The following is a 27,368-nucleotide window of genomic DNA, read 5'->3' as shown; positions in this document are numbered from 1 at the left end:
TCATTCTTTTAAGGGTCGATTCTCTTCCTTTGTCCCTTCTGATTAGTGTTAATAGTACCGGTAGGTGGCTGCCTAGTTCCACTTCCTCATAGAACAATAAGTACTTCCACCACAACTACTTTGAAGCATTCAGTGTAATGTTAAATACTATCCCCATACTATTAAAAAAAGGCTTGTTTGTTTGTGTTTCTTCTTCTTTCTCTGTCACTTTTCCTGCACCGTGATGGGGACGCCGGGTGTAATCTGGCCCAGTTTACGGCCGGTTGCCTTTCCAGACGCCAACCCTGTGTGGGGTTTGTTTTTATGCTAGTATTTTATCGTCGCAGTAACTCAAATAGGTTTTTGGCAACGATTGTATCGAGAAGGACTAGGACTGGGGAGGAAGAAACCTTGGGTTTATTTAAGGTACTGTCCCAGCATTTGCCTGGTGTGAGAGCTGGAAACCACGGGAAACAATCTTCAGGCCTGCCAGTGGTGAGGTCTGAACCCTCCATTTCCCGACTGCAAGTTACCAGCTACGCGGCGCGTATCGCGGAGCTAGCTCGCTTGGTTCTATATGGTTCAATGTCACGCCAGGATAACAATGTTGTCCCTTAGAAGCTGTCGCATATCCGTTTATCCTATACCTGTTACCTACGACAAAATGAAAAGGTGTTGAATCATGCAATTTATCATAGTGTATTTATGGCCACAGTAGAACGAACACTTAGCTGTCAGAAGAAGGTGAAGAAACTGTGTCAACACATCGCTTCACACGTGAGCGCGTCGTTAGGCCGCCTGGGTTGTGATTCATTCGAAAAGAGCGTCCTCGAGAAGTACTTGTCCGATTTTCAAAATAAACGCAGCGCTTTATTTGTAATGTCCGTAAGGCGAAGTGTAGAAAGTGTAGTCCCATTAAATAGAAAAAAGTTACTACCGTTCGTATGCAGTTATTGACACACTGGAAGAGCATTGCAAGTCAGATTATGAGCCCCTTGGCAACATTACTGGAAGTGAAAACAGCATCTCGAAATATTAACGGTTCACGAGATAACTGAAGAACGCTGTATAGCCGACTAGGCAAGTTCTGACCGGGCGAGTTGGCCGTGCGGTTAGGAGCACGCAGCTCTGAGCTTGCATCCGGGAGACGGTGGTTTCGAGCCCTAATGTTGGCAGCTGCAAATGCTGCGGCTGTACATTAATGAAGGCCACGGCCACTTCCTTCCCACTCCTGGGCTTTTCCTATCCCATCGTCGCCATAAGACCTGTGTAGGTGCGACGTTAAGCCAATTGAAAAAGAAACCGAAATGACAAGTTCTGCAGACACGTCACGATTCAAGGACATTATAATAGTGTGCATCAAACTTGAATATCGGAAGAATATCTTGCTCGTGATATTTTCTCGTGGTACAGCTGCTCCTCAATCTCTGGAATTGTAATAAAATTAGAATATACATATTCATTAACATTGGTTTTTCGTCTGAAAAATGACCGAAACGTATTTCAGTTTCAAGAAAATAGTAACATTTCTCATCTGGTTTTCAGTCACGGTCCCCTCAACGCTCATATTCAAACTGAACGCTGGCAAATATCGTTGGAAACGGCAGGAAAACTGGTTTTAAACTGCTATTCAAATGAACTTTTCGCAATTGCAGTCTAACTGTTCTGTTAGCTTATTTGACTTGCAATGATTTATATCCTTTACAGTCTTACCTAATAAAAAAAGCCGTGTGCAGTTGTTTAGAACTTGTATATTTATACATTGAATAAACCTTGTATAAGCATTGCATATTTTTCTTCCAAATAAACGTGGTATACGCATTGTATTACTATACTGCACGTATACACTCGTTTGAAGCCGTAGGATCTCTTCCTGCAGTTCACTTACGTATTTCTTCACGTTCGTGGTCGCTTTTGCTGGTTAGGCCTATCTGTATATAAATCTGAATGTTATCGGTTGAAATAGGTGAATATCCAGTTATGTACAGAATTTCAAGCCGCATCTAATGCCGTTAACAATAATGTTGAAAAGTAATCGAGTGTGAAAATATGAATATAATGGAAAGTTACGTGAAATAAAAAATCTTCACTGCTTGGATCCTATCATGTCATAACTCCTATTTCATCTTCATTGTGTTTTTAATTTTTTCACTTCTGGTAAAGAAACATTTCTGCTCAACGTAGATAAGTTTGAATTTAAATTTGAGTGATAAAACAATTCAGTATGGGTCTTTCCTTACAATAATGTTCAGAAATTGGTATGCGCAAGCACGAAAAAGTCAGTCGCTGTCGCTGGCCAGCGTCTTTACTATTAACTTCACACGGATGGTCAAAGCGAGGCAAATGGTCTTCGGACACGGGAGTTATTTTTAAAACAAACCTCAAAACTATCTCGCTTAGTTCTTAATTTATGACAGAAAGAACGTCTCGTTTGTTTAGGTTTTACGCTGGCTGGCTGATTTGCCAGTAGGGATCTCCCAAACGGTGCGCATTTACATCTCCAGACAGTCGTATGCAGTGCAATGTTCATTTTACCAGTAGTATAATATTGATCAAATACAAAATCAGTGATAAATATACAATTCTTGAGGACAAGTGGATTGTGTTTGTGAAGTCTGTGTAGTTTGCGAGTGCGTGCTTGTACGTGGGGTTCTTAGTTCAAAGAACAAAGGCAGAAGGGTACACAGTGGATCCTCAAATTAAGAAGAAACGATCCATAGCAAAGAGAATGAGTGTTCCACAGTAATAATTGTCACTGATAATAATTACTAACCTCTTTCCGCGCTCATGTCTGTGGTACTGTGAGAACTTGAAGTTCGCAAGATATAAAATCACCTCTAGGATCTTTCATTATGTTATTTCTGACTTTGTTAATGACAATTCGAGCATACTCCTTCGTAAATCGATATTTAATTTTAAAGCTTCCGTCATCTAAGAGAAATGCGTCACACCGCCTCTTAAGTGTTTTATTTTACGAACATGTCCAGTCTCCGTAACCTCAAAATGTTCTGTCTTCTACCGTATGTTAAAAATATCGTGGAGATCATCAACGTTATTTCCCGTTCTTTCAGTGTGTGCTCAATGAGTAAGTCGGATATTTCACCGCCATTATATTACTGCAACAGTAAATGCCACTAAAATGAACTGATCACTCGTTTCTTTTTCGTTACTCGCTGCTATACAACGCATATACAAGTGTCCTGGTCTGTATAAGTAATTCAGTAAATAACCATAACAGATATATACACAGGAGGCTTATACACGGTTTATTAGTAACAAATTCCACATAAACGGCGCATGAACCTTGTATAAAAGTTATACACCGTTTATTAGTAAGACTGTTACATTTTTAGGTGGTAACCGTGACTTTTGTCTGGTCAGCTAACTGCGTGTCCTTTTCAGACGATTATAACCGTAATGGTACCTTGTATGTGCTTATTTTATTGAAGTACTGTACATTGAGTGGTCACCGCTGGATACCGTGGTTCAAATCCCGGTCACTCCATGTGAGATTTGTGCTGGACAAAGCGGAGGCAGGACAGGTTTTTCTCTGGGTACTCCGGTTTTCCCTGTCATCTTTCATTCCAGAAACACTCACCATTAACATTTCATCTGCCAGTCATTTATCATTGCCCCAGAGGAGTGCGACAGGCTTCGGCAGCCGGCACATCTCCTATCCTCGTCGCTACATAGGGGCTTCATTCATTCCATTCCTGACCTGGTCGAATGACTGGAAACAGGCTGTGGATTTTCATTTTAACTGTACATTGAGTGGTGTGAGAATTACTCGGAGTAATATATGAAAGCTATGAGCGGGTGGTGCAGAGTTATATTGTAATCCTTATTTATACTTGGGTGTTTAAGTAGAGTATTTAAATGATGAAAACAGGCACATTTTAATGTATGAGAGAGTGAAGGATGCATTCGGAAATATGCTGCTTTATCCAGTACCCCGTCAGGAAGTCGTAAAATTTAAGAAACGAGATTTCCGCTTCCGGAGGTGCATATGGCCCTGAGGTTCACTCAGCCTACACCAAAAATGAGTACCGGGTTAATTCCTGGGGGCAAAGGCGGCCGGGCGTAGAGCTAACCACTCTACCCCATCACGTGCCGAGGTTAACAATGGTGGAAGCCTTTACCTTCCACTCCTCCAAGGGCCTTCATGGCCTGTACGGAGGTGACTTTGCTTTGCTATTCATAAAATACTTCCGGCATCATGAAGTGACATCGGAATGTGTTTTAAGTTCCGCCTCGGTCTCCGATCTCTCCGATTAGGTTCACTAGATAACTTCACTCTGCACTTTTATTAATACATTCGATTGTGGGACCGAGTTCGACGATGAAGTGCAGTAAAATTCTATTAAATTGAAGATATTCTGTAAATTGCTGTAGTCTAGGGTGACTCGGGCTTTCGTACCGCGTTCAGGGCTGGTGAGTGGCCGACGTTTCTTTGTATGTTTAGTCCTCAGCCCGAAGGCTGGTTGGATCCTCAACAGCTCCGCCATCAGCTGTCATAGATGGCCTAGGCATCACTGAAGAGGCATAATAGGGAAATGAGGAGTGAGGTAGTTTCCCGTTGCTTTCCTCACCGAGCCAGAAGTTGCTATTACATATTAGTCTGCCAAGCCCACTGAAATGCACGTACCAACTAACCCTATGAGCAACATTTTCACACCATTCATAGCAGGGACTGGCTGCATAAGGAATGGCATTACTAGCATCACTCATACCTCAGTCACTTTCATTTTGTCAAAGCCAAGGATAAAGCTGAGACAGATCAATGAAAGTAACAATATTGCTGTAGCCCATACCAGAAGACATAGTGTACTGTAAACACTATGCCCTACCAGCAAGGGCATGACGTTTCTTATCAATGAATAATCAAATATCCCCCTGTGGGTGAGGGACGCAGGCGAAGAATACACCCACGGTATCCCCTGCCTGTCGTAAGAGGTGATTAAAAGGGGCGACCAAGGGATGATCGAATTATAACCATGAGACTACTTGTAATTATTACCACCACGCGGGGAACACCATGGGTCGCCATTACTTGCGCGTAGTACCACCATGTTAGGTACACAATAGGTTTGTGATTAGTAGCGGCAATGTGTGAATCAAGGTGGGTTTTACAGTATATACCTGTGATTAGTACCACCATATGAGCGACACCATGGGTGTGCCTTGCCTATGATTAGTACCCACTATGTGAGAAACACCATAGGTTTGCGTTGCCTGTAAATGGTGCCGAAATATGAGAAACGCCATAGTTCTGTGTTGCATGTGCGCATTACATTACCTGTGAGTAGTAGGGCCTACCATAATGTGTGGAATACTGCGGGTCTACGCTACATTTGATTAGTGCCGCAACATGACAAATACCATGGTTCTACTTTCCTAGCGATAGGTACCATTATGAGGGGCCGATAACCTGGATTTTGGACCTCTTTAGACTACAAGCATCATCGATTCAGTATTGTGCTGTTGAAGCCGTCCCTTGATCAGTACTATTGTTTAACGCTAGTTTCTGGGAATGTGGGGCATTGCGGGTCGTATCTACTGACTGTTTTAAATTCATATCCATCCATTCATTCTTTGTCATCACGTTTTGAATTCTGGTCATTGGATGATTTTGGACTTTTAAATTGTCGTTACATTTCGTCTCATTTCGTACCACTAGGGGCCGATGACCTAAATGTTAGGCCCCTTTAAACAACAAGCATCATCAAGAATAATCATCAATAATAAAATACTTGTAGTGATCGATATCAGTAGATATAATTAGAATATTATTACTCAAATATGGCTGTCATTGTCGTACATAGTTCTGACGTAATATTCCCTCTTTGTCCCCCATAAAGCTAGGATTCGGCTATCTCACTTAGTTTAGTTTTCTTCTTTGTAATTCGCCAAACAGTTGTCACCTATTCTAAAAGTTCACATTCTGTATGTAATTAGTCTTGAACAGCGAACGCTGTATTACATCAGTACTGTGATGACAGTCGCCTAAAATATGTTAGACATTCACGTAATCAGTTTGGTGTCATATTTATGAAAAAGCCGAAGTGCGTTTTGTCGACAATTATGTTTGTTTTGCTGACTGACTTCTTAAATATTAAGTTTCACCTTACAAGACGATGTTCACAGTGATGTAGGTCAACATGTAATATTATTATTTATAACATATCTTATTGGTTTGCCTGATGATATTATGACGATGACACTATCTGTAATTTATTTTGTTTTTACACTTGTCTGAGAATTATTTCCCAGCGAATGTTCCTGAATATATGCACACTGTCAAAGAGAACAAAAGTTTTTATGGTAGGGCCTACAATTACCCGTTTGAAAAGAGTAACTATTTCTTGAACCTTTAGTAAGTTCATGAAACATCACAAGATTCATTATATTATTGTCATTTATGACTCGCAATGTTTTCGATCCACGTAAATGAATTTCTCGTAAAACATCTTTACACGTTGTTGCCAAATCTGACCATGTAAGCTGTTTAGCATGAATAAGGCAGAAGGAACTAAAAATGCTGTTTTATTTCCGGGCAATCCCAAATAATCGTCCATTGTTATAGTCTCCAGTTCTGTGATAGTACATATATCACACCCCAGAATTATATGTAGAAGTTAGAGATATTATTGTCAGTATTCGATTTATTATTATTATTATTATTATTATTATTATTATTATTATTATTATTATTATTATTATTATTATTATTATTATTATTATTATTAGTATTTCATTTGTATATTTTGCCATTTATATTGGTAAGCTGGAAGATATCCACATATGTAGGTATGAGTAATTTGTTTTGCACGAGTGGGAAAACATTGCTTTAATAACTCTGGTAATTTGAATGAGTCATATGGCTACCCCAGTGTTTGTTGTGATGTACTTGTGTCGGGAAATTCATGAGTCATGTATATATCCCAGCCTGATGAGATGAGCTTGTTGTTGTATTAGGAAAATTTGGTGACTCATGGAATATACCCCAGAGTTTGTTATTGTCTTGGGAGGAAGAAGTAGTTCAGGGCTTGGGCTTGAGAAGAGGATCACTCATGATTGGCTGGCAAGCACCAGCCCAGACGTTATCATCTGAGAGGAGGGGGATGTTTATGTCTATAAAGGTTGATCATACGACGGCAACCAGGAACATTGTAAGGGCGATTGTAGAGGTGATTGTAAAGGAACGAGAAGGTAGATAACTACAACTACAACTGACGCACTGTACGGGAAGGAAGTGGTGCTGATACACGGTACTGGAGTGATACGGCTGCAATGGACTGGACTTCAAACGTTCGTGGAGCGTAGTCTTGTTATGTTCGTGGAAAGTGGCTGATTGTGGAGAGTGCTTGCGCATTAAGTATTGTAGCACTTGTGGCGGCCTAGCATTATATGTTGGTGAAAGCTATCTCAGACTTTCCATAAATTTATGTTGAGGATCGACAGACGTGTGTATATATCTTTACAACAAGTGTTAAAATATGTGAACACAGTAGTACAAGGTACAGTATCTGTGTGATGTGATAACTGCCGATTATGAGAATCGGTAAGTCGAATTGATATAGAGACAGTGAAGGGTATTTATCTTCATACATGTACATTGTTCATCGGACTATTTACAAATGGTAACTTAGTTCTCGCTTTCGTTTCCCCACGATTTTCATTGTTCTTGTTGTAAATATGGAGTCTTCCAGCAATATTTTATGTGTGTATCATATGTATAATGTTGTATGTTGATGAGGTGCTCATGCACGGAATGTGTTAAGAATATAGTTAGCTATTTTAGAATCAGTGTTATTGATGAACCTAGGTGCAGTTCCTACCTAATTAGTCGTTTTCAGGAGGTTAGGTAAGGCCTGCAGCAGATGTACCAGTACGCAGCATTATGTACACGCCCTGGGATATACAGTTTATCATGCTCTTATCTAAATTCGAGGGATCCATTCTGGTGAACTGTGGCGCCCATACTACGGACATTTCGATACATTATTTTGAGTAATATTAATTTATTTCAAGTATTTTATGAAGTTTTGAGCAATATTTTTATTTACATATTTTATTGATTATATTTATTATTATCATCAAAAATTTACAGTTCCTTTTACGTGAATTCATCGACTTGAAGGTCCACGACCTTTTCGCTCTCAGAAAGTTCAACAATGTGCTTAAAGAAGTATCTATTTCGATTTTGTGAAGGAGGTACTTCAAAAGGAAAGGACAATGTTCTCACGTATGAGGTCGCGGAAATGACAAAATATTACTTAATCTTAAGACGTCATAGCACTTCGCACTCCGCATATAAATTAAATGTGGGCTTAGAATTGTCCACAAACCGCACTTAATTTTTTTCATAAATGTAAAACCAAACTGATTACGTAAAATGCCCAACATTTTGTAGGCAACTGCCATCACAGTTATCGGCATCTTCCAACAACAGTTTTAACTGCTGTTAAGAAGCATCAGTTTGGGATACAAGAGAGCTTCTGTTATTGGTATCATCCTGTAAAATGTAACTACCACAAAAATCTATGAGAGACGAAAGCTAACTCCCTACTGTAACTAAAGAATTTCTATAGATTATCAAGTTCGAAGATATATCTACTTGAAAATGAAATGGCGTATGGCTTTTAGTGCCGGGAGTGTCCGAGGACATGTTCGGCTCGCCAAGTGCAGGTCTTTTGATTTGACTCCCGTAGGCGACCTGCGCGTCGTGATGAGGATGACATGATGATGAAGACGACACATACACCCAGTCCCCGTGCCAGCGAAATTAACCAATGATGGTTAAAATTCCCGACCCTGCCGGGAATCGAACCCGGGACCCCTGTGACCAAAGGCCAGCACGCTAACCATTTAACCATGGAGAAAAACTTCATTCGATAGGCAACCACAGCACTTACACGCTAAAATAACTGTTTATTCTAATTCGCATACGTTTACTGAAACACATCTTTCCGTGCTTATCAATATATTTTCCAGTAAATCTCAAGTTACTGTCTTGAAAATGTTTCATACATACCACTGATTTGTTGGTTGAATCGAAAACCAACTACGTGTCCTAATTTTGATGACATCGTAGTTGCTTACGCACCCCGGCACTGTACATCTATTTGGTATGATTATAAAATGTTCACATCAGCATAGACACCATAATAATGGAAATATCGGTACAAATATACAAGTGTCAAGAGTGTCCTACATACAGTCATACGGTTCTCTAGTCAACGGAATGGACGAGCTGCGGCGTTGCCTCATTTATCATAACCTTTCCACAACTAGAGAGCTGTGGTGGTAGTCACCTGCTCCTACGACGGCGAACACATCTCTTTTCAGTCCGTGGGTAATGTACCTTGCCAACATAAAATGATTGATTTAGCACGTGCTCACTTTCACTTATGGTGTATTTCATTTCTTTCTCTGACGTCTGGATGATATAACACCACGGGCATTTTGACTTTGTACAGATGAAGAATAAAAAAATGTCGCATCACTGGAGGCATAAAATATAAGCAAGTCCGCTTCGGCTATGTTCGGCTTTGTAAAGTTTTGCATGCGTTTTGCAACACTGCCCGTAGCTCTCACTCTACGGTCTCCCTTCTCTCTCCTCGTGACATCCACTTGCTTACATCACTATGAAATTATAAGCCCGTGGCATGCTCACACGTAGCACAGTGGGTCAGCTGTAGGCTACAGAATTCATGCCTGCGTGAGTGAGGGTTTTTTCTGTACCACAGGTCTATATGGTCTAAACCTGTGGAAGCCTCTTTCCCCATAGAATAGAGTGACTATAGTGGAAGAGGTTCTTCATGGACTTTTTAGTAATAGTCTCCCGGCCAATACACATTTATAAATGATTACTTGTCCATAGAAAAGTAATATCAGTTGTTTACGACACTATTTAACACCAAGAACCTGCCGAAAGAACTCTAAAAATCATGCCCGAGTGATTGGTCATATTTCTTTAATTTTTCGTGAACAGTTTTAGAAATAAAATTGCATATAAAATCGTTCTCAGAATCACTGGGTGGTTAGAAAATTCGAAACCGATTCGTACATCATTTATTTACGAGACGAAAGACTATTTAGTACCGAGAAAGCTACTGAAATAGCTCGTGTTAAGCACAGTTTTATTATATTAGTTATAATATTCTGAAAAAAATACTTAAATAAATTACAACATAAATGCATAGATATAACAACTGACAAATATATGTGACAACATTGAAAAAATATTAAGCAAGTTGTTAAATAAAAAATAAGCAAATCATTTACAGAAATGCACAGTTACAATTGGACGTGTACAGTGCCAGCCTGTCGGTGGGAGCCAGCCGTCGTCGCCAGCCAAAGCGATCCTGCGCGTGACCCCTACCGGCTAGTTCAGAGGTACTCAGCTGGGCGCCCGTTAAGGCTAGCCTAGTGCGACCGGGCTGGCCTGACGTAAATGCGGGCAGCTTACGTAGCAAGCATACGTCACAGAGAAGTGAGAGAGGTTCACACTTTACAGAAAAGGGAACGGTGACGTTCGATTGTGATTACGAAGCTCTCATCCACTACTCAGCGAAATTCTGATTGGAGTACAGTATTTAAAAGTAATAATTTTAAAACCTCTAATCATAAGAAAAGCGACATTTTCAAGATATTCAGGTTTGATTTATACTGCGCTCGATATAAACAGTCAGTTGTATTTTCTTATATTTATACAGCACATTAAAAAACTTAGCACGTTATAATTTTTATTACGATTTACAAAAGTACAGAACTTAAGCGTACAAGCTACGATTTGCAATTCCTTGAACGGAATTACAGTTTTCTATTTAAAAAAGGTAAAATCCTTGTTATTCATTCAGCAAAAAGTAATTTATTTACATAATTCAACACGTTTGCCGCTTGATTTTGCACAGTGTTGTAATGTTGTATGACTCCTTGTTCACTGAATTTCTGAAAATATTATTTAAAACTTATCAGGTGTCCGATGATAATAGCTAGACTCTAAATGGCGAGGCAGTTTCATCACGAGTGACGACATAAGATATTTACTATTCAAGATTAAAGTACATACCTTGACAAGAAGTGGGTACGCTTCTTCGGAGCTATCTGGCACTCGCATTAATACTATTCCCTGCTGTGCCTGGCACATTGCATATTTACACCTGGCAAACTACGCGCTCATTGTAAGCATTCGGAGTGGAAATACAAAGACCGATAGTATGGTGCAGTTGCGCAATAAACTAATGGAGCCCAGTAAAAGAAAAAAAATACTAGCAGTATTCGAAACCCGGATCTCCTGGTTGATAATCAAGGACCTTTCCTCTACACTAACACTGACATGCCCTTAAATGCTTCACATCGAGCTTCACTTACCAGGCTTTTCTCCCACTTTACATATTTATTTAACCATTATGGTAGTTTCTCGTCCATTTCGTTGTATTATTTTATGTTATTCTGATATGTGGACAGTTCTATTATATACGGCATTTCTTTAGGAATGTGTCGTTTAACAATGAGCCAGGACGATGAAGACCAATACAGGACTTAAACAATTTTCATGTGTCAAATCTTGATTGATCAAGTGAACATTATAGCTTCATTGTCCATTACACGACTTGTAGCTGAAAATCTCAAGTTAATGTGGTCGTGAAAGCTCTATGTCTATGTTAATCGACTCCGTAGGGACTACTTTGCTTATTAGCCCGAAATGACATGTCACGGTAGCTCACTGGTCAGAGCAATTCCTCCTAAAGGGAAGGGTTTCGGGTTCGTCTTTGTACAGTCAACGAAATAAATATCTGGGCCGCACAGAGTGGTTGCTAGTGGAAAACCCTGGACACTCCTTAGAAACCGGTTTTGATATCTCCGTCACCATTATTGTTCATAGTTTATATGGATCACCAAGCGAGTTGGCCGTGCGGTAAGTGTCGCGCAGCTGTGAGCTTGCATTTGGAAGATAGTGGGTTCGAATCCCACCGTCGTCAGCCATGAAGACGGTTATCCGTGGTTTTCCATTTTCACAACAGGTAGGTAAATGAACTGAAAAAATGTGTTGAATTCTTTGTATGAGAATACTTATATCTAAAGAACGAAGGATGTTACGGACGTGAACATTGGTGTTTGAAATCTCGAAAAAATTAAGAAACACATATTGTGTGTGTGTGGGGGGGGAGGGGATCACTTTAAGGGCTGGTGTAAATGGAGTTGAATTCTTTTTATGATGATACAAATAAAAAGTGGACTTAAATATACCTAAGGGGTTTTGACTGGGGGGTGAGGAATGATGACAAAAATATGCATTTATATGAAACCGCTTGAACTACGAAGTTGAAATTTCAAATGATATCCTAGGTGTTAAATAACAAAGACCGAGCTCGATAGCTGCAGTCGCTTAAGTGCGGCCAGTATCCAGTATTCGGGAGATAGTGGGTTCGAACCCCACTGTCGGCAGCCCTCAAGATGGTTTTCTGTGGTTTCCCATTTTCACACCTGGCAAATGCTGGGGCTGTACCTTAATTAAGGCCACGGCCGCTTCCTTCCCACTCTTGCCCCATCCCTGTCCCATCGTCGCCATAAGACCTATCTGTGTCGGCGCGACGTAAAAGCAACTTGCAAAATAACAGAAGGTTTGAAACCAATTTAACCCCTCAGAGAGTTAAATGGAGGTTGAGATCTGAAAACAAATATATTCATTCATTCCTCCGAAATGGTTTAATGTACGAAGACAAAATTCCGAATAGCGGTATATATTTCAAATGCTAGGTGTGAAATAGGAAATGTTTTTAAACGTCCCCCCCCCCTGAAGTGTTAAATGAGGTTGGCTCTGTAAACGAAATTATTCGTCCCTCTAAAACTGTTTGACCGGGCGAGTTGGCTGTGCGCGTAGAGGCGCGCGGCTGTGAGCTTGCATCCGGGAGATAGTAGGTTCGAATCCTACTATCGGCAGCCCTGAAAATGGTTTTCCGTGGTTTCCCATTTTCACACCAGGCAAATACTGGGGCTGTACCTTAATTAAGGCCACGGCCGCTTCCTTCCAACTCCTAGGCCTTTCCTATCCCATCGTCGCCATAAGACCCATCTGTGTCGGTGCGACGTAAAGCCCCTAGCAAAAAAAACTGTTTGACGTACAAAGTTGTAATTTTACGAGAAGAGTCTTCTTTTTTTTTTGTTAGGGGCTTTACGTCGCACCGACACAGATAGGTCTTATGGCGACGATGGGATGGGAAAGGCCTAGGAGTTGGAAGGAAGCGGCCGTGGCCTTAATTAAGGTACAGCCCCAGCATTTGCCTGGTGTGAAAATGGGAAACCACGGAAAACCATCTTCAGGGCTGCCGATAGTGGGATTCGAACCTACTATCTCCCGGATGCAAGCTCACAGCCGCGCGCCTCTACGCGCACGGCCAACTCGCCCGGTAGTCTTCTTTTTTGTCCTAGGTGTAAACTATCGTATACTTCAAAATATTTCTCCCCTAAGGGTTTTCGGTGGTGGTTGACTTACAAAAACACAATATCAATTCTTCCGAAACCGTTTCAGGCACGAACTTATTTTTTTATGACGGGTGGTCTTCTATGTTCAAGATGTTAATAAATATTTAAAACATTCACCCCTTAAAAATATTCATTCCTCCATTACTGTTCGACGTACAAAATCAAAATTTGACAGGTTGGTCGCATTTACATCCTAGATATTAAATAAGATAGGGTTTAAAACATTCAAATTTTTCCCAATGGGATTGAAATGAGTGTTAGATCAGAACATACTGTAAATAATCATTCCGCCAAAACCGTTTGACGTACGAATGGAGAGTATATTTCACAGGCTCAGCTGACAGTGGACTCTTCAAAATGTAAAACTTTGTATAGAAACTTTCAGTTTAAAACCGTAGTGAAGCACGGGTATCTTGCTAGTTACGAATAGATAAAATAGCGTATGGCTTTTAGTGCCAGGAGTGTCCGAGGACATGTTCGGCTCGCCAGGTGCAGGTCTTTTGATTTGATGCCCGTAGGCGATCAGGGCGTCATGATGAGTATGACATGGATAATGAAGAAGACACATACACCCATCTCCGTACTAGCGAAATTAACCAATGATGGTTAAAATTTCCGACCCTGCCGGGAATCGAACCCGGGACTCCTGTGACAAAAGGCCAGCACGCTAACCATTTAGCCATGGAACCAGCTTGTCCAAATGTAGGGCGGTCCAAATACCCACTGTGTTAGATATACAGTATGTAGAACCTTTCTTTGCGCCGACATTCCTCCTGGCAAAATAAATAATCCGAGATTGAGAAATTTCCTCAAAAATACATTAATGTTGAGCCTCCAAGCGGATCCACGTCAAAGAAAATCTATCGCCCAAAATGTTACGACGAACAAAAAATTCGGGCAGTATGAGACAGCGAATATCTTTTGGTGAGCATTGTCGAAACCAGTGGCAGAAAAGTAACAAATGTTGTAGTTTGTGTGTTGAAGAATCACAAAACTGCTTGTGAACATCCTTATTTGCTAGCATGGGAAAGAATGCCTACTGCAAACCATGTCACTGTAGCTATGTTGTTTAATGAAGCCAAGCACTTACAGTATTTTGGCCAGGTGTAAATACAATGTATTGCTTCTACTTGCTGATAGTGCAGCTTGCATGAGAAAAGCAGCCGAAGTTCTTTCTGTAAGCTTTCTGAAAATGATACAAGTACCTTGCGTTGTTCATACTTTACACAGATTATTGAAATTGTAAGGGCTCGGTTTCGTAAACACCGAGCGAGTTGGCCGTGCGGTGAGGGTCGCGTAACTGTGAGCTTGCATTCGTTGTCCCGGAATTTCCACTCTGTAAGATATCAGCTCAGTGAAATAACCGTTTTACAAGTCTTCCCGCATAAACTCCCGTCGTTTAGCTGACTTTGATTACTCCCTTATGAATTTTATGAAGTTAAGGGTTTCCTGACCCGCTGGATTGACTGGATTATGGATTTTTATTTATTCCAATTCCCATCACACTTTTACTAGGCTTTGGACTAGCTAAATAATTGAAATATCTTTCAAATATTTAGGCGTGCTTATAATCAGTTTAAAAACACTTCGTCATTATTTTCTTACACGGAAGAGATTTCTCAACGTTAGTAACATTTTATTTACAAAATACACAATATATTCAGACCAAAGGTCAGGTCATACGTCATGGGATGAGACTACGTTTTAATCGAGTACAGTTGTTCCATTTTTTTTGTAACAATGAAATCGCTCTGAGACACGCCTGTATCTTCGTACCTCTTTAATGTGTTCTCGTCCGGCTCCATGGCTAAATGGTTAGCGTGCTGGCCTTTGGTCACAGGTGTCCCGGGTTCGATTCCCGGCAGGGTCGGGAATTTTAACTATCATTGGTTAATTTCACTGGCACGGGGGCTGGGTGTGTGTGTTGTCTTCATCATCATTTCATCCTCATCACGACGCAGGTCGCCTAGGGTGTCAAATCGAAAGACCTGCACCTGGCGAGCCGATCCTGTCCTCGGACACACCCGGCACTAAAAGCCATACGCCATTTTATTTCACTGTGTTCTCAATTAATTCATTCAAACTTCGGTATTTAACTGCGATCTCATTTATGCGAAGGCTGATTTTTCCGCTTCTTTCTTCAAGAGAAGCACCGCGTCTCTGATTCCGGGTTTCAGCAGTCCTAGTATGTTTAGGTGATGATGCCATCCTTCAGTAGCATTCGTCGTTCGGTGCCGTCTCTTGTAACATATGAAAATTTCGACAAGAATATGTTCGTTTTCTGGCCATCTCTCGATAAAATAATTAAAAAAGTCTGCTAGCTTTGCGTTGACGGGAGCCTGCGATTCGATCTCAAACCGACCATCTGTTACGTCTTCAGGTTTGAGAAAAGCCAACGCTGGGCACACACCTGCATGTAATGACGAATTATTATATTTTATCTGTATTCTCTTGTTAAGCCAGCTTCTAAGATGTTCCGAAAGAGTCGTTCGTAAGTGTCTTTCTTTTTCTTTGGTAACAAAGCAAACACGATCGGATGTATGTTCTTCTCTACGTTGCTACTCCCAAAATCAGCGTGAATAGTGTAAATTTGGCAGAACTGTTTGCTTGAACGTTTAAACGTTCCGTTCCATGAAAAAAGTTGTCAAATCTGTAAGGACTCTCTTCCCTTTCACCGCACAGAATAGTAATTATTCTTGCATCCGGAAGATAGTGGGGTTGAACACCACTGTCGGCAGCCCTGAAGATGGTTTTCCGTGGTTTCCCATTTTCACGCCAAGCAAATGCTGGAGCTGTACCTTAATTAAGGCCACGGCCGCTTCCTTCCCACTTCCAAGCCTTTCCTAATCCTATCTGTCGGTGCGACGTAAAGCAGATTCTAAAAAAAGTAATTCTCTCGCTTGAAAGATCATCTTTTAAAAGAAAAGCGTTTCCATTTGTCATCTGTAACAATTCTTCATCAAACACGATTTCCTCCCGAGTCTTCGGGTCCTTCTGGTTGCCTTGTACTGTAGGCTACTCCTTTGCTGGTATAGGATCCTCCTGTAAGCAGACTGGCTTGGCATTTCCGTCACGAAGTCGTATCCCTTATTATGAAGATCTCCCAGCTCTTCCGAGAAAATGTTTGGTATGGGAGTGTCTTCTCTGTGCCTATAATAAAATTAAGCATGTTTTAAACGTGTTAAAATGTGTAAATTTGCGAGTGGTAAAGATGCTCAATGACTCAGACAACCAAACAGACAGATACCACCTCAATTGCATTAGAGTAGCCTATACATAGATTAGTAATCTACATAAACATTGTGATAATTCATTCCTCAACTTAAACATATGTTGGTTATTAGCTCACCTGATGTAAACTCTTCTCTACTTCAGGGTGCGCTTTATCCGGGGCTCCACACGATTGTTCACCGATACTTATCACTTACCAATTTTTATCGTCTTGTAACACTTCTTTGGACGCTCCCTAAGATATAGCCAAGTGATAAGGCCGTTTGTTGTACTCCAGTACTGCCAGTACGCGAAGCCTTCATAGTTCATGGGCGGCTTATCCTTAGTTGTAGGAAGAAACTCCATAGTGTACTACACAAAATTCACTACAGAAATTAAATGGAAGAAGCAGCTGATGGCGAAGTGGTGGATTTGAATGTTCATCCTAGAGCGATAACTCGTATGCAGTATGGGAAAGACCACAGGCAACATTCCATTTGAGCGGAAATTTATCTGAGCGGACTCTTCATAGAACCGTATGGCCTGCATATCACTCATCACCCCGGATTCTTTCTTGCTGGACCATGCAAAATGTCTATGGCTGCATGACTTGTTCCAACATCTACTCTTTGAAACTTAGAGTTGAAAGTGGTGTTTTTGTTTAGTTCAGAATAGAAATCTTGCTTGCTGAACGATAAAGTTATTTAAAAGTTGAATTATAATGCATTGATTAAAAAAGTTCTGGCGTAGTTTCGTTATTATTTGATTTCTTCCTTACTAGGTCATAGGGAGGTCAATGAGAAATGTGTAACGCTACTTCTTTTTGCTAGTACCTTTACATCGGACCGACACAGCGGCCGTGGCCTTAATTAAGGTACAGCCCCAGCATTTGCCTGGTGTGAAAATGGGAAACCACGGAAACCATCTTCAGAGCTGCCGACAGTGGGATTCAAACCCACTATCTCCCGAATGCACGCTCACAGCTGCGTGCCCCTAATCGCACGGCCAACTCGCCCGGTAAAACGCTACTTCTATCGTTCTCATCAGTTCGTGTCATAATTATCGGAAATAATTATTATGAACCCGTATGTGTGGGATTATAGGTACGGAATGTTTAACGTAACAAGGAAGACAACGAGGAAAAAAGTTATTTAGTTCGGGTCCCTTCTATTCGGTTCCATCATCAGCATTGTCTACCGTTTTCGTGTGACTGCTGACCTCCGGCCTCTTCCCTTACGCCATCGGGTCACGCGTTTCAACCTCACTGACTTACCATTTCAGAACGTCAACAGGAAACATCAGTATTGAGCTCTATTGTACTATATTAATGTTTGATTATGAAACAGCTGGTGGTCTCATTAGTAGAACCTCATCATCATGCTATTTGTTTTACGTCGCACCGACACAGATAGGTCTTATGGCGACGATGGGATAGGAAAGGCCTAGGAATGGGAAGGAAGCGGCCGTGGCCTTCATTAAGGTACAGCCCCAACATTTGCCTGGTGTGAAAATGGGAAAGCTCGGAAAATCATCTTCAGGGCTACCGACAGTGGGGTTCGAACCCATTATCTCCCGGATGCAAGCTCACAGCTGCGCGTTCCTAACCGCACGGCCAACTCGCCCGGTAGTAGAACCTCAACAAGTTTAATTGTGCAAATGCTTTTATAGGCGTTTATAGGGATGTGACCGCTATCTTGAATAGCCTTAATCCTAGAATTGGTAACTGTCGAATATTCGACACTTTGATACCTGCTGTAGTAGCACTGTCGAAATTTCTACATGTTCGTATTTCATCACGTAATTTCCTCTATTCTTTTCCGGATGTCATGAGAGTCTACTTTATGTAGTTTCCGATGTCCACAGCAGCCGTGAGTTCAGTTTCATTCATAGATACAACCTCTTTGGGCCCAGTTTTACGGAAATAATTTTGTGTAGTTTTCCGACCATCTGTTTGAGCGACATTGCCGTAGTGTTTGTAAACAAACCCTCACAGGCTCTGCTTTGCTGTTCTATTTCGTAGTTTTCCGCTCGATGCTAGTAACTAACTTCTGTAATGTATTGATTTGATTGATTGTAAACGTTTTTAGCATAGTGTGTGTCTAAATATAGTATCTTCATTACGGAAAATTAGTGATGAAATGTGGCGAAATTTGTTGGAAGTTGAAAGTGACGGATCTGACCTTGAAGATATTCAGAATGAACCAACAGATTCAGAGTCGGATTGGGAATGCGTATCAGCAATTCCTTCGCATCAGATATCGGAAAGTGATGACGAACTTGCCATATAGCAACCTATCGTAACAACGTGGTCTAAGGTCACGCCTCCGGAGCAAGGCATGCCTGTACATTTACCCTAATATTTTCTAGAATATACCTCTCAGAGTGATGAAAATGTTGCTGGTGCATTACAGGTACATTATCGGGAATTCGTATATCTCAGGTTGTTTGTGACATGTTTCATTTTTGTGTACATATGATCAAACGTGTTTTATTATTATTATTATTATTATTATTATTATTATTATTATTATTGTTATTATTTTTTTGCTATGGGCTTTACGTCGCACCGACACAGCTAGGTCTTATGGCGACGATGGGATAGGAAAGGCCTAGGAGTTGGAAGGAAGCGGCCGTGGCCTTAATTAAGGTACAGCCCCAGCATTTGCCTGGTGTGAAAATGGGAAACCACGGAAAACCATTTTCAGGGCTGCCGATAGTGGGATTCGAACCTACTATCTCCCGGATGCAAGCTTCACAGCCGCGCGCCTCTACGCGCACGGCCAACTCGCCCGGTATTGTTATTATTATTATTATTATTATTATTATTATTATTAATTTAGGAGTTACACATTTTAAACAGTCTATATTTTTCTAGTCAACATATTTATGCAATTTCGTGTCAGTACGACAATCCTGAGTGTATTAGCTTTACGGTAGATATATAAAACTTCCTAAATTTATTTCATGCCTCGTGGATGTTTTGCATTTTATTTAGACAAGCAGAAATTGGCAAGTATGGCTGTCTCCACAAAATTTAACATAGCCGTTTCTAGGGTTAATATTTTGCTATCGGAATGTCTGCTTACTGGACATTTCACGATAATCTTATAGTACTTTCTGACCAAGGTAATACGTTTGTATTGTATGATTGTTTAAATGTGCCATTTTTGTTGTGCTCGCCGTTCGTTGATAATCTTTCAGCCCACGTCTTGTAGTTAAATATTTATCTCGTTGTTGATTTTAGTATATCGATTATTTGTCAAGCTGTCGGCGATTAATTAATTGTTTCAACTTGTATTGATATATAAACGTAGTTCGCTACTAATTGAAACTGCCATTTTTTATTTTTTGCTACTGGATTTACGTTGCACTGACTCAGACAGGTCATATGGCGAAGATGGGATAGACCGGGCGAGTTGGCCGTGCGCGTAGAGGCGCGCGGCTGTGAGCTTGCATCCGGGAGATAGTAGGTTCGAATCCCACTGTCGGCAGCCCTGAAGATGATTTTCCGTGGTTTCCCATTTTCACACCAGGCAAATGCTGGGGCTGTACCTTAATTAAGGCCACGGCCGCTTCCTTCCAGCTCCTAGGCCTTTCCTATCCCATCGTCGCCATAAGACCTATCTGTGTCGGTGCGACGTAAAGCCCCTAGAAAAAAAAGGTGGGATAGTACAGCGCTAGGACTGGGAAGGAAGCGATCGTGACTTTACAGCCCCAGCATTGTCCTGGTGTGAAAATGGAAAACCACAGAAAACCATCTTCAGGGCTGATGATTCTGGGGGTCCATCTTCCGAATACAAGCCAAGAGGTACACGACCCGAACCACACAGCCAACTCGCTCGGTAATCCAAACTGTGACAGTAGAAACTTTTATGCCATAACTAGTTGCAGAGAACTGTCACCTCGCTCTGCTGAAACGCCGGATCTAACGTTGTCTTCGAAAATTAGCCACAGCTCCGTGCTCACCCATAAAAATAGTGATTGATATTGATGGAGGACATATCTACAGAGGGCTATTTCATATCTCTAAAAATAATTTATGAGGATGATTGTATTGTTTCACAGTTTACTGGTTGTTGAGGTTTGGAGAGGTTATTGTCCTAGCCAAGCCAAGGTGGTTACTCGTCTACAGTACTTCAGTCTCGCAACGTCGAGGTGCATCGGAAAAAAAGTGGGAGTGTATGTGAGGTACGCAAGCATCATTATCAATTGAGATCTGAACCTAAGAAAGAGCTAGAAGAGCCATATCCATGGATCGCCGTCTCATCACAGTGTAGAAGGAACACCAAAGGGCAGAAAGCTGTATGAACGCCGTCTGGCCGGGAGATGTTGAAAATACGAGGAGGCCCATGTGGTCACATAATGATGAGTCTTCACGCGTAAGGCTGATTGGATCCCCACCAGTTCTGCCATCAGCTACCATTAATAGGCTACCCGTCACTGAAGAGGAGTACTAGAGGAATGAGTGAGGCAGTTTCCCGTTGCTTTCCTCACTGAGCCAGAAGATGCTACTATACGAGTATATCAGATTGCTAAGCCCACTGAAATTCACGCACCAACCGAACCTATGAGCAATACTTTCACACCATTCATAACAGGGAGTGGCTACGTAAGGAATGATGATAGCCTCGCTCATACCTCATTCACTTTCATCCTGCCAAAGCCAAGGATAAAAGAGCAACAGATCAATGAAAGTAACACATTTCTTTTTTTAGTACATACCAGTAGATACAGTGCACTCTAATCACGATATCTCATCAATGATTGATCTGGGCTTATGGTCACATAAGAAGATAATATATCTGAATTACTGCAGAAAAGATCCTCAGGCTATATTGTACCATCCCAAGGAAGATACTGGTTGAATAACAACAATTCCTTGTGGTTGTTTCTAGCCTGTTGCAGCCCCTGTAAGGCAGACGACGAAGGTGGGTGGCATCTACCGTGTCTAGGAAATTACGTGATATTGCTTTTTTTAATGTCGTACAGACACAGATAGGCCTTATGGCGATGATGGGGGTAGGAAAGGCCTAGGAGTGGGAAGGAAGTTGCCGTGGCCTTTATTGAGGTACAGCCCCAGCATTTGCCTTGTGTGAAAATGGGAATCCACGGAAAACCATCATCAGGGCTGCCGACAGTGGGGGTTCGAACCCACTATCTCCCGGATGTGTTATTGTAGTGGAGGATAGTGTTAACTGGCTTAATAATAATAATAATAATAATAATAATAATAATAATAATAATAATATAGTTTAAAATGCCGAGAAACTCAAACAGATTTATGACTATTGGAGGCTACAGCTGCAATCGTACGTTGACATTACATTGATTGGCCAAATGTTTGAAGTTTACTCTTTTTTTTTCTAGGGTGCTTTACGTCGCACCGACACAGATAGGTCTTATGGCGACGATGGGATAGGAAAGGCCTAGGAGTTGGAAGGAAGCGGCCGTGGCCTTAATTAAGGTACAGCCCCAGCATTTGCCTGGTGTGAAAATGGGAAACCACGGAAAACCATTTTCAGGGATGCCGATAGTGGGATTCGAACCTACTATCTCCCGGATGCAAGCTCACAGCCGCGCGCCTCTACGCGCACGGCCAACTCGCCCGGTGAAATTTACTCTACGTACTATCAAACTATTTTTCTGGCACCAACTTAACGAACTGGAAGATCTCCCTACGATTCGCAGAAAACGGGTGCAGCCCCACTTGCCAACATCTTGACTTCAGGTTCAGGTTGAGAATCACTGGGCTCCGGATAAGGTCTAGAATGTGTCGTCTGTTCGGAGTAAAGCGAAGCAGTCCTCCTTGGTGATGTCATTCAGCCTTCTTTTTTAACTGTCATTCAACTTCCGACAATCGACGCAGAAGCAGAACTCCCCGTTCTATGGAGGATGGCCGTGGACTGTTTGATTTTTCGATCACCCCACACTGCTTCACATTACTCAGCATCTGGTTAATTTCTGCCTTCTTAGCCAGAAGTACCTCAAGGGGTGGTTGACGGATAGGCATAGTGTCGCCAATGTTAACGCGATGAACACACTATCCGTCCTCAAGGGTAGTAAAGGACAGGTTGCCTTGTTCCCGTAGGGCCTGTGCTGCGTGACGTCATTGCCAGACGGCGGCTGAGCGGGAGCCTGCCGTGACAGTAAAGGCAACGATAACGATAGCCGATTGTGTATTTAAGTCACCGTAGTAATTATTGTTATAAGTCAACGCCCTCTGTATCTACAAGCCGTGAGGTTGTGTGAGAATTGGCAACTGTGTACTTTGACTGGACTGAATGTAAACATACTTAGGCCATGAGCTAATATTTTGTTTAAAATTGTAGTGTACTTGATTCCGACGGGTAGTGAAATAAATTGTGCCCCTTCCCTCATCTTTTGTGAAATTATTAATGGTATAATAAGACCTACTTAAAGTTGGTAGAGACAAATACTTCTCATCTGTTGTTACGTACATAACCTCTGCCTGGATGTTACTTTCGCCGATTTATGTGTCAAATATAACTTATTTAAAATATTTCGGATGCCTAGAAAGCGTTGTGTGCCTGGGTGCAAATCAAATTATGACAGCACTGTAAAATTAAATGGCATCGTGTCCACATTTTCCTTCCCTAAAGAAGAGATAAGAAGGCAGGCATGGATTCGTGTCATTCCACGAAAAGACTGGCATCCAACTCCACCATCTGCTGTTTGTGCCCACCACTTTGATGAAAAGGACATAATAGCTTATGAAAGTTGGAAACAACCTGATGGAACAAGTCACAAAACTTGCTCTAAGTTTTCCCAAGTTGAGGGAAGAAGCCGTGCCCCGTAAGTTCCCAAATTTGCGTTCCTGTTTAACCTGCGTTACATGAGCAGAGAGACGAGATTCCGAATCGCAAAGAGAATATATTCGGAGAAGAGAACAACAACAAATACTGCATGCTAAACACAAGATTTAATTAGTGATTTTAATGACCTCTGAATCATTTCTCTTTAAAATTAAATCTCTCAGTTGGCAGTGTAAGATAGGCGGCGAATGTTTGAAGTTCTATCTTCTAAATTGTTGATTTACTTAGAGTACCAGACTGCTCAGAAGTACTGTATGTTTAAGGTTATGTATCACACAGTGTTTTCTGATTACTGAATTTTGTATTGGTATGTTTAGGGAAGGAAAGGGTTGAGATTGGTGATTTATATTGTAATCATTTACAGCGAGAAGGACTGTCAGTGCCCAGTGATTTGGTTTTATATATAAAGCATAAAAGATTAATCTCGGATAGTGTGCATAATGACTGTAAAATTGAAATCCTCTTGACTGTGCCTTACCTCATACCTTCATGCAAATAATATAAAATGGTAGGATCATGCAATCAGGCTAACATAAATTACTGTAACTATTTGACGCAATTCTCTATGTTACTAGAAGAACAAGAATATAGAACTTGTTACAGTTAAGAATTTACAGTGTTTCCGGTGTGAATCAGATCAGCCCTAATACTCATTTCCTCTTAGAATTCTTCATTTACTTCCACTTTTGTAATGGGTAATTACTCACTCTAGTAGATCGCTACTTCCTTTGCTGGTTTTGAGCCTCACGTCCTGAAACTTCGGAGCTCTCTTTGGTTTGGTCTTCTTGTGATGACATGTACCAAATTCATGCCTGTGGTAGCGCGCATATCACCATCCTCATGTATAGTTGCGGGTGCCATGTTCCCATGCCTGATAGGCATAGTGATTGCTGAAGCGAAGTAAGAATATTGTCTAAACTGCGACGAATACCAATGCCATCCAATCTGGCACACTTGATAGTACTTGTAAAACTACTGTATTACTACATAGTCGAAATAAATGCCTGGCTCCAATGAACTAACAATAGTTGGTGTACGTTCAATTCAGTACTGCGACCGAATTATGAGAAAGTCCCTAATTTTATCAACACGTTCCTTCTCTTATACCATGAATAAAGAACACTGACAATATGACCATCTTATAACAGTTCGTAGCTACTGCCACAGTGAAATATAACATTTCTTCACAAACTTCACAAATATGACTGACAGCACAACACTGACTACAGTCATGGTAAATGGAATACGATGTAATTCTCGTCTGAATAACACTTCCTATGTTTATTTATCATTTAACACTTTCCGTTTATCATGTTTTCAACTTGACTTCAACTTGTTATCTCCTTTTCGTGTGAAATGACATTTTCCTAACAAGTTACTTGGACATACCCAGGCTCATAAATTCACTGCACCAATTTCTGTAGCCGGGCTGAGTAGCTCAGATGGTTAAGCTATCTGAGCCCAAATTGGCAGGTTCGATCGTGGCTCAGTCCGGTGGTATTTGAAGGTGCTCAGATACGTCAGCCTCGTGTCGGTAGATTTACCGGCACGTAAAAGACCTCCTGCGGGATAACATTCTGGCACCTCGGTGTCTCCGAAAACCGTAAAGGTAGTTAGTGGGACGTAAAACCAATAACATTATTATTATCATTATTATTATTATTATTATTATTTCTGTTCCGGGGTCTTCAAGTTTTCCTAATAGATTTTCGTATGAGTGCACTTACATTTGAGTCTTCTTCTCAGGGTATTCCTGGCCATGGTGTTACCCAGGGTCACCGCCCGCTGAGTTGCTATATCTTAGAAATTGCCTAACTGATTCCTGTTACGTATATATAGAATGTTAACATAAAAATACAAAAATGCTTTAATTATGGCATAATACTATAAATACCGCGATATTTTCTTACATAATCTTTTGCATTCCGCCTACCATCCTTGCCCCGCAGACATCTTCGTCTGTTTGTAACATGGTTTCTTTAAATGCTTTGCACACTACCTCTACATTATTCGTAATTGTAGTTTTTCTGACATCTCCAGTCGATCATTTACTTCAGCCGCTTACATTTCTCCCTGTTCTTAATTCCTTAAATCTTCAACATTTATTTTGGAGTACTTCTTTGGTTTTTCCAATTTTAGTGCCCGAAACTGCCTTTTTATTACCAGTAATTCGTGCTCTGTACAGAGTTCTGCATTGCGGAATAATCACACATATTGTACTGCTTAACGCGTAGATGAAGTATACGTGAAATAATCTATTGCACTGCATCTCTCTCATGTGGAACAAATGCCATTTTGTGTATGGTACGTACAGTATACACTTCTAATTCCCAAGATATTTTGATCTTGAACAAATATGTTGAACAAAAATATTATTATTTGACTCAATAGCAGTCACAACTTGAATGGACGACTGTATGTGATACTGCTCTCAGTAGTTTCTCAACCAGTCATGAAGGTTGGACGTGCTTATTCCGCTTAGCACTGTTTACCTCGTGAATATCGCTGTTGGTTTTACGTCCCACTAACTACTTTAACGGTTTTCGGAGACGCCTGAATTTTGTCCCACAGGAGTTCTTTTACGTGTTGGTAAATCTACCAGCGTGAGGTTGGCGTACTGCCAAATACCCGCTAGGTAGGTCTTAGAAGTCCAGCACTCTAACCGTTGAGCTACGCAGCTTGGCCTTACCTTGTTAATCCCTCCAATTGTTTGTTCATCGTTCAGTATTCAGATCGACTCTGGGGAACGAGAGTGAAAGCTGGCTGGATTAATAATACCTTAATACCAAAAATTGCAGGCATGAAAAGTGAGAGCATTATTATTGCTGAAAACAACTGCAGCTGGATACTTATAATTTTAAAAAAATATTAAGACCTATAGTAGTTAAGAATCAATGAGACTAGAGTGAATGAATATAAGACTACTTTAGTAACCCATACTCCTTTGGAGTCAAAATGCTCTGTACTCTATAGTTTTTATGACCGTCTTGTATTCTTACGTTGACCATGTGACTAAATAAATAATAAGGGGGCTCCTTTTAATTTTATCCCCCTTTTATTTTTTCAGTTGATGGAGCTCATGTTGTTGGAGATTGTTGGACGCGCTGGTGGACGGTCGGCTGTTGAATATTCTCTCTGTCTTGTCGTAGTGATAAAGTAGTTAATACCTATTAAAAGTTGGTTAGTTTTGTACGTATAGTACATTTAGTGACATAAATACTGGTGTTTTAGTGTTTGTTAGTAGTAATCAAGATTATTGATATTTATTTACATTTTACATTTAGTAGTTCCGTTGATGTTCGGTAGATTACGTATTGTAGGTTACGTAGATTACGTTTTACATTGTTTCGTACCTGGGTTGGAGGAAATAGGAAATAATATCCCATTTTTGTTTTGTTTAAATATCTATAGTGTTGTTGGTAGAATACATATAGATACAGCTTATTACTCGGAGTTGTAACTTCGCAGTTTCGGTATGCGTATAGGCCTAGGTACTAGACACGGTACTTCGTAAGCAGTCCCTAGCACTTAAACATCCGTAGCACCAATCACGAAGGTGATAATTTCTTTATATAAATGAAACGATAGCCTTGTACATTTTGTTAATGAAGAGTTCACGAGAATATACGGTATTTCACTGACAAGATAGTTAACAGTCCTTGCATTGTTGGTGATTATTTCTGCACTTTGCATATTGTTAGGATATAAGTTTAGCAAAAACTAATAATTCAATTCATATATTGCGATATTTGCATTTCGAGTCTCTGGCGTAGTTTTGAGAGAAATTATTGAGAAATTACTTTAGACATCCTCCTTTTTTAAATGTTGAAAACAGTAGACAAAGTAGGGGTCTCC

General features: G+C 40.8%; 1 protein-coding gene across 1 annotated transcript in view; it reads left to right on the top strand.

The window, feature by feature from the left end:
* Window positions 1-27,076, top strand: part of LOC136864684 (uncharacterized) — a 281,939-nt gene extending 254,863 nt beyond the window's left edge. The window contains exon 4 of the mRNA XM_067141995.2: window positions 26,581-27,076. Within this exon, the coding sequence (XP_066998096.1) occupies window positions 26,581-26,639 (59 nt within the window). The 3' untranslated portion in view covers window positions 26,640-27,076. The remainder of the gene's footprint in view (window positions 1-26,580) is intronic.
* Window positions 27,077-27,368: the final 292 nt, after the last annotated feature.

The sequence above is a fragment of the Anabrus simplex genome, chromosome 2 (genome assembly GCF_040414725.1).
Source record: "Anabrus simplex isolate iqAnaSimp1 chromosome 2, ASM4041472v1, whole genome shotgun sequence".
In the NCBI taxonomy this organism is placed as follows: domain Eukaryota; kingdom Metazoa; phylum Arthropoda; class Insecta; order Orthoptera; family Tettigoniidae; genus Anabrus; species Anabrus simplex.
Note: the sequence above shows the minus strand (reverse complement) of the source record. Positions and strands in the feature narration are given on the sequence as shown.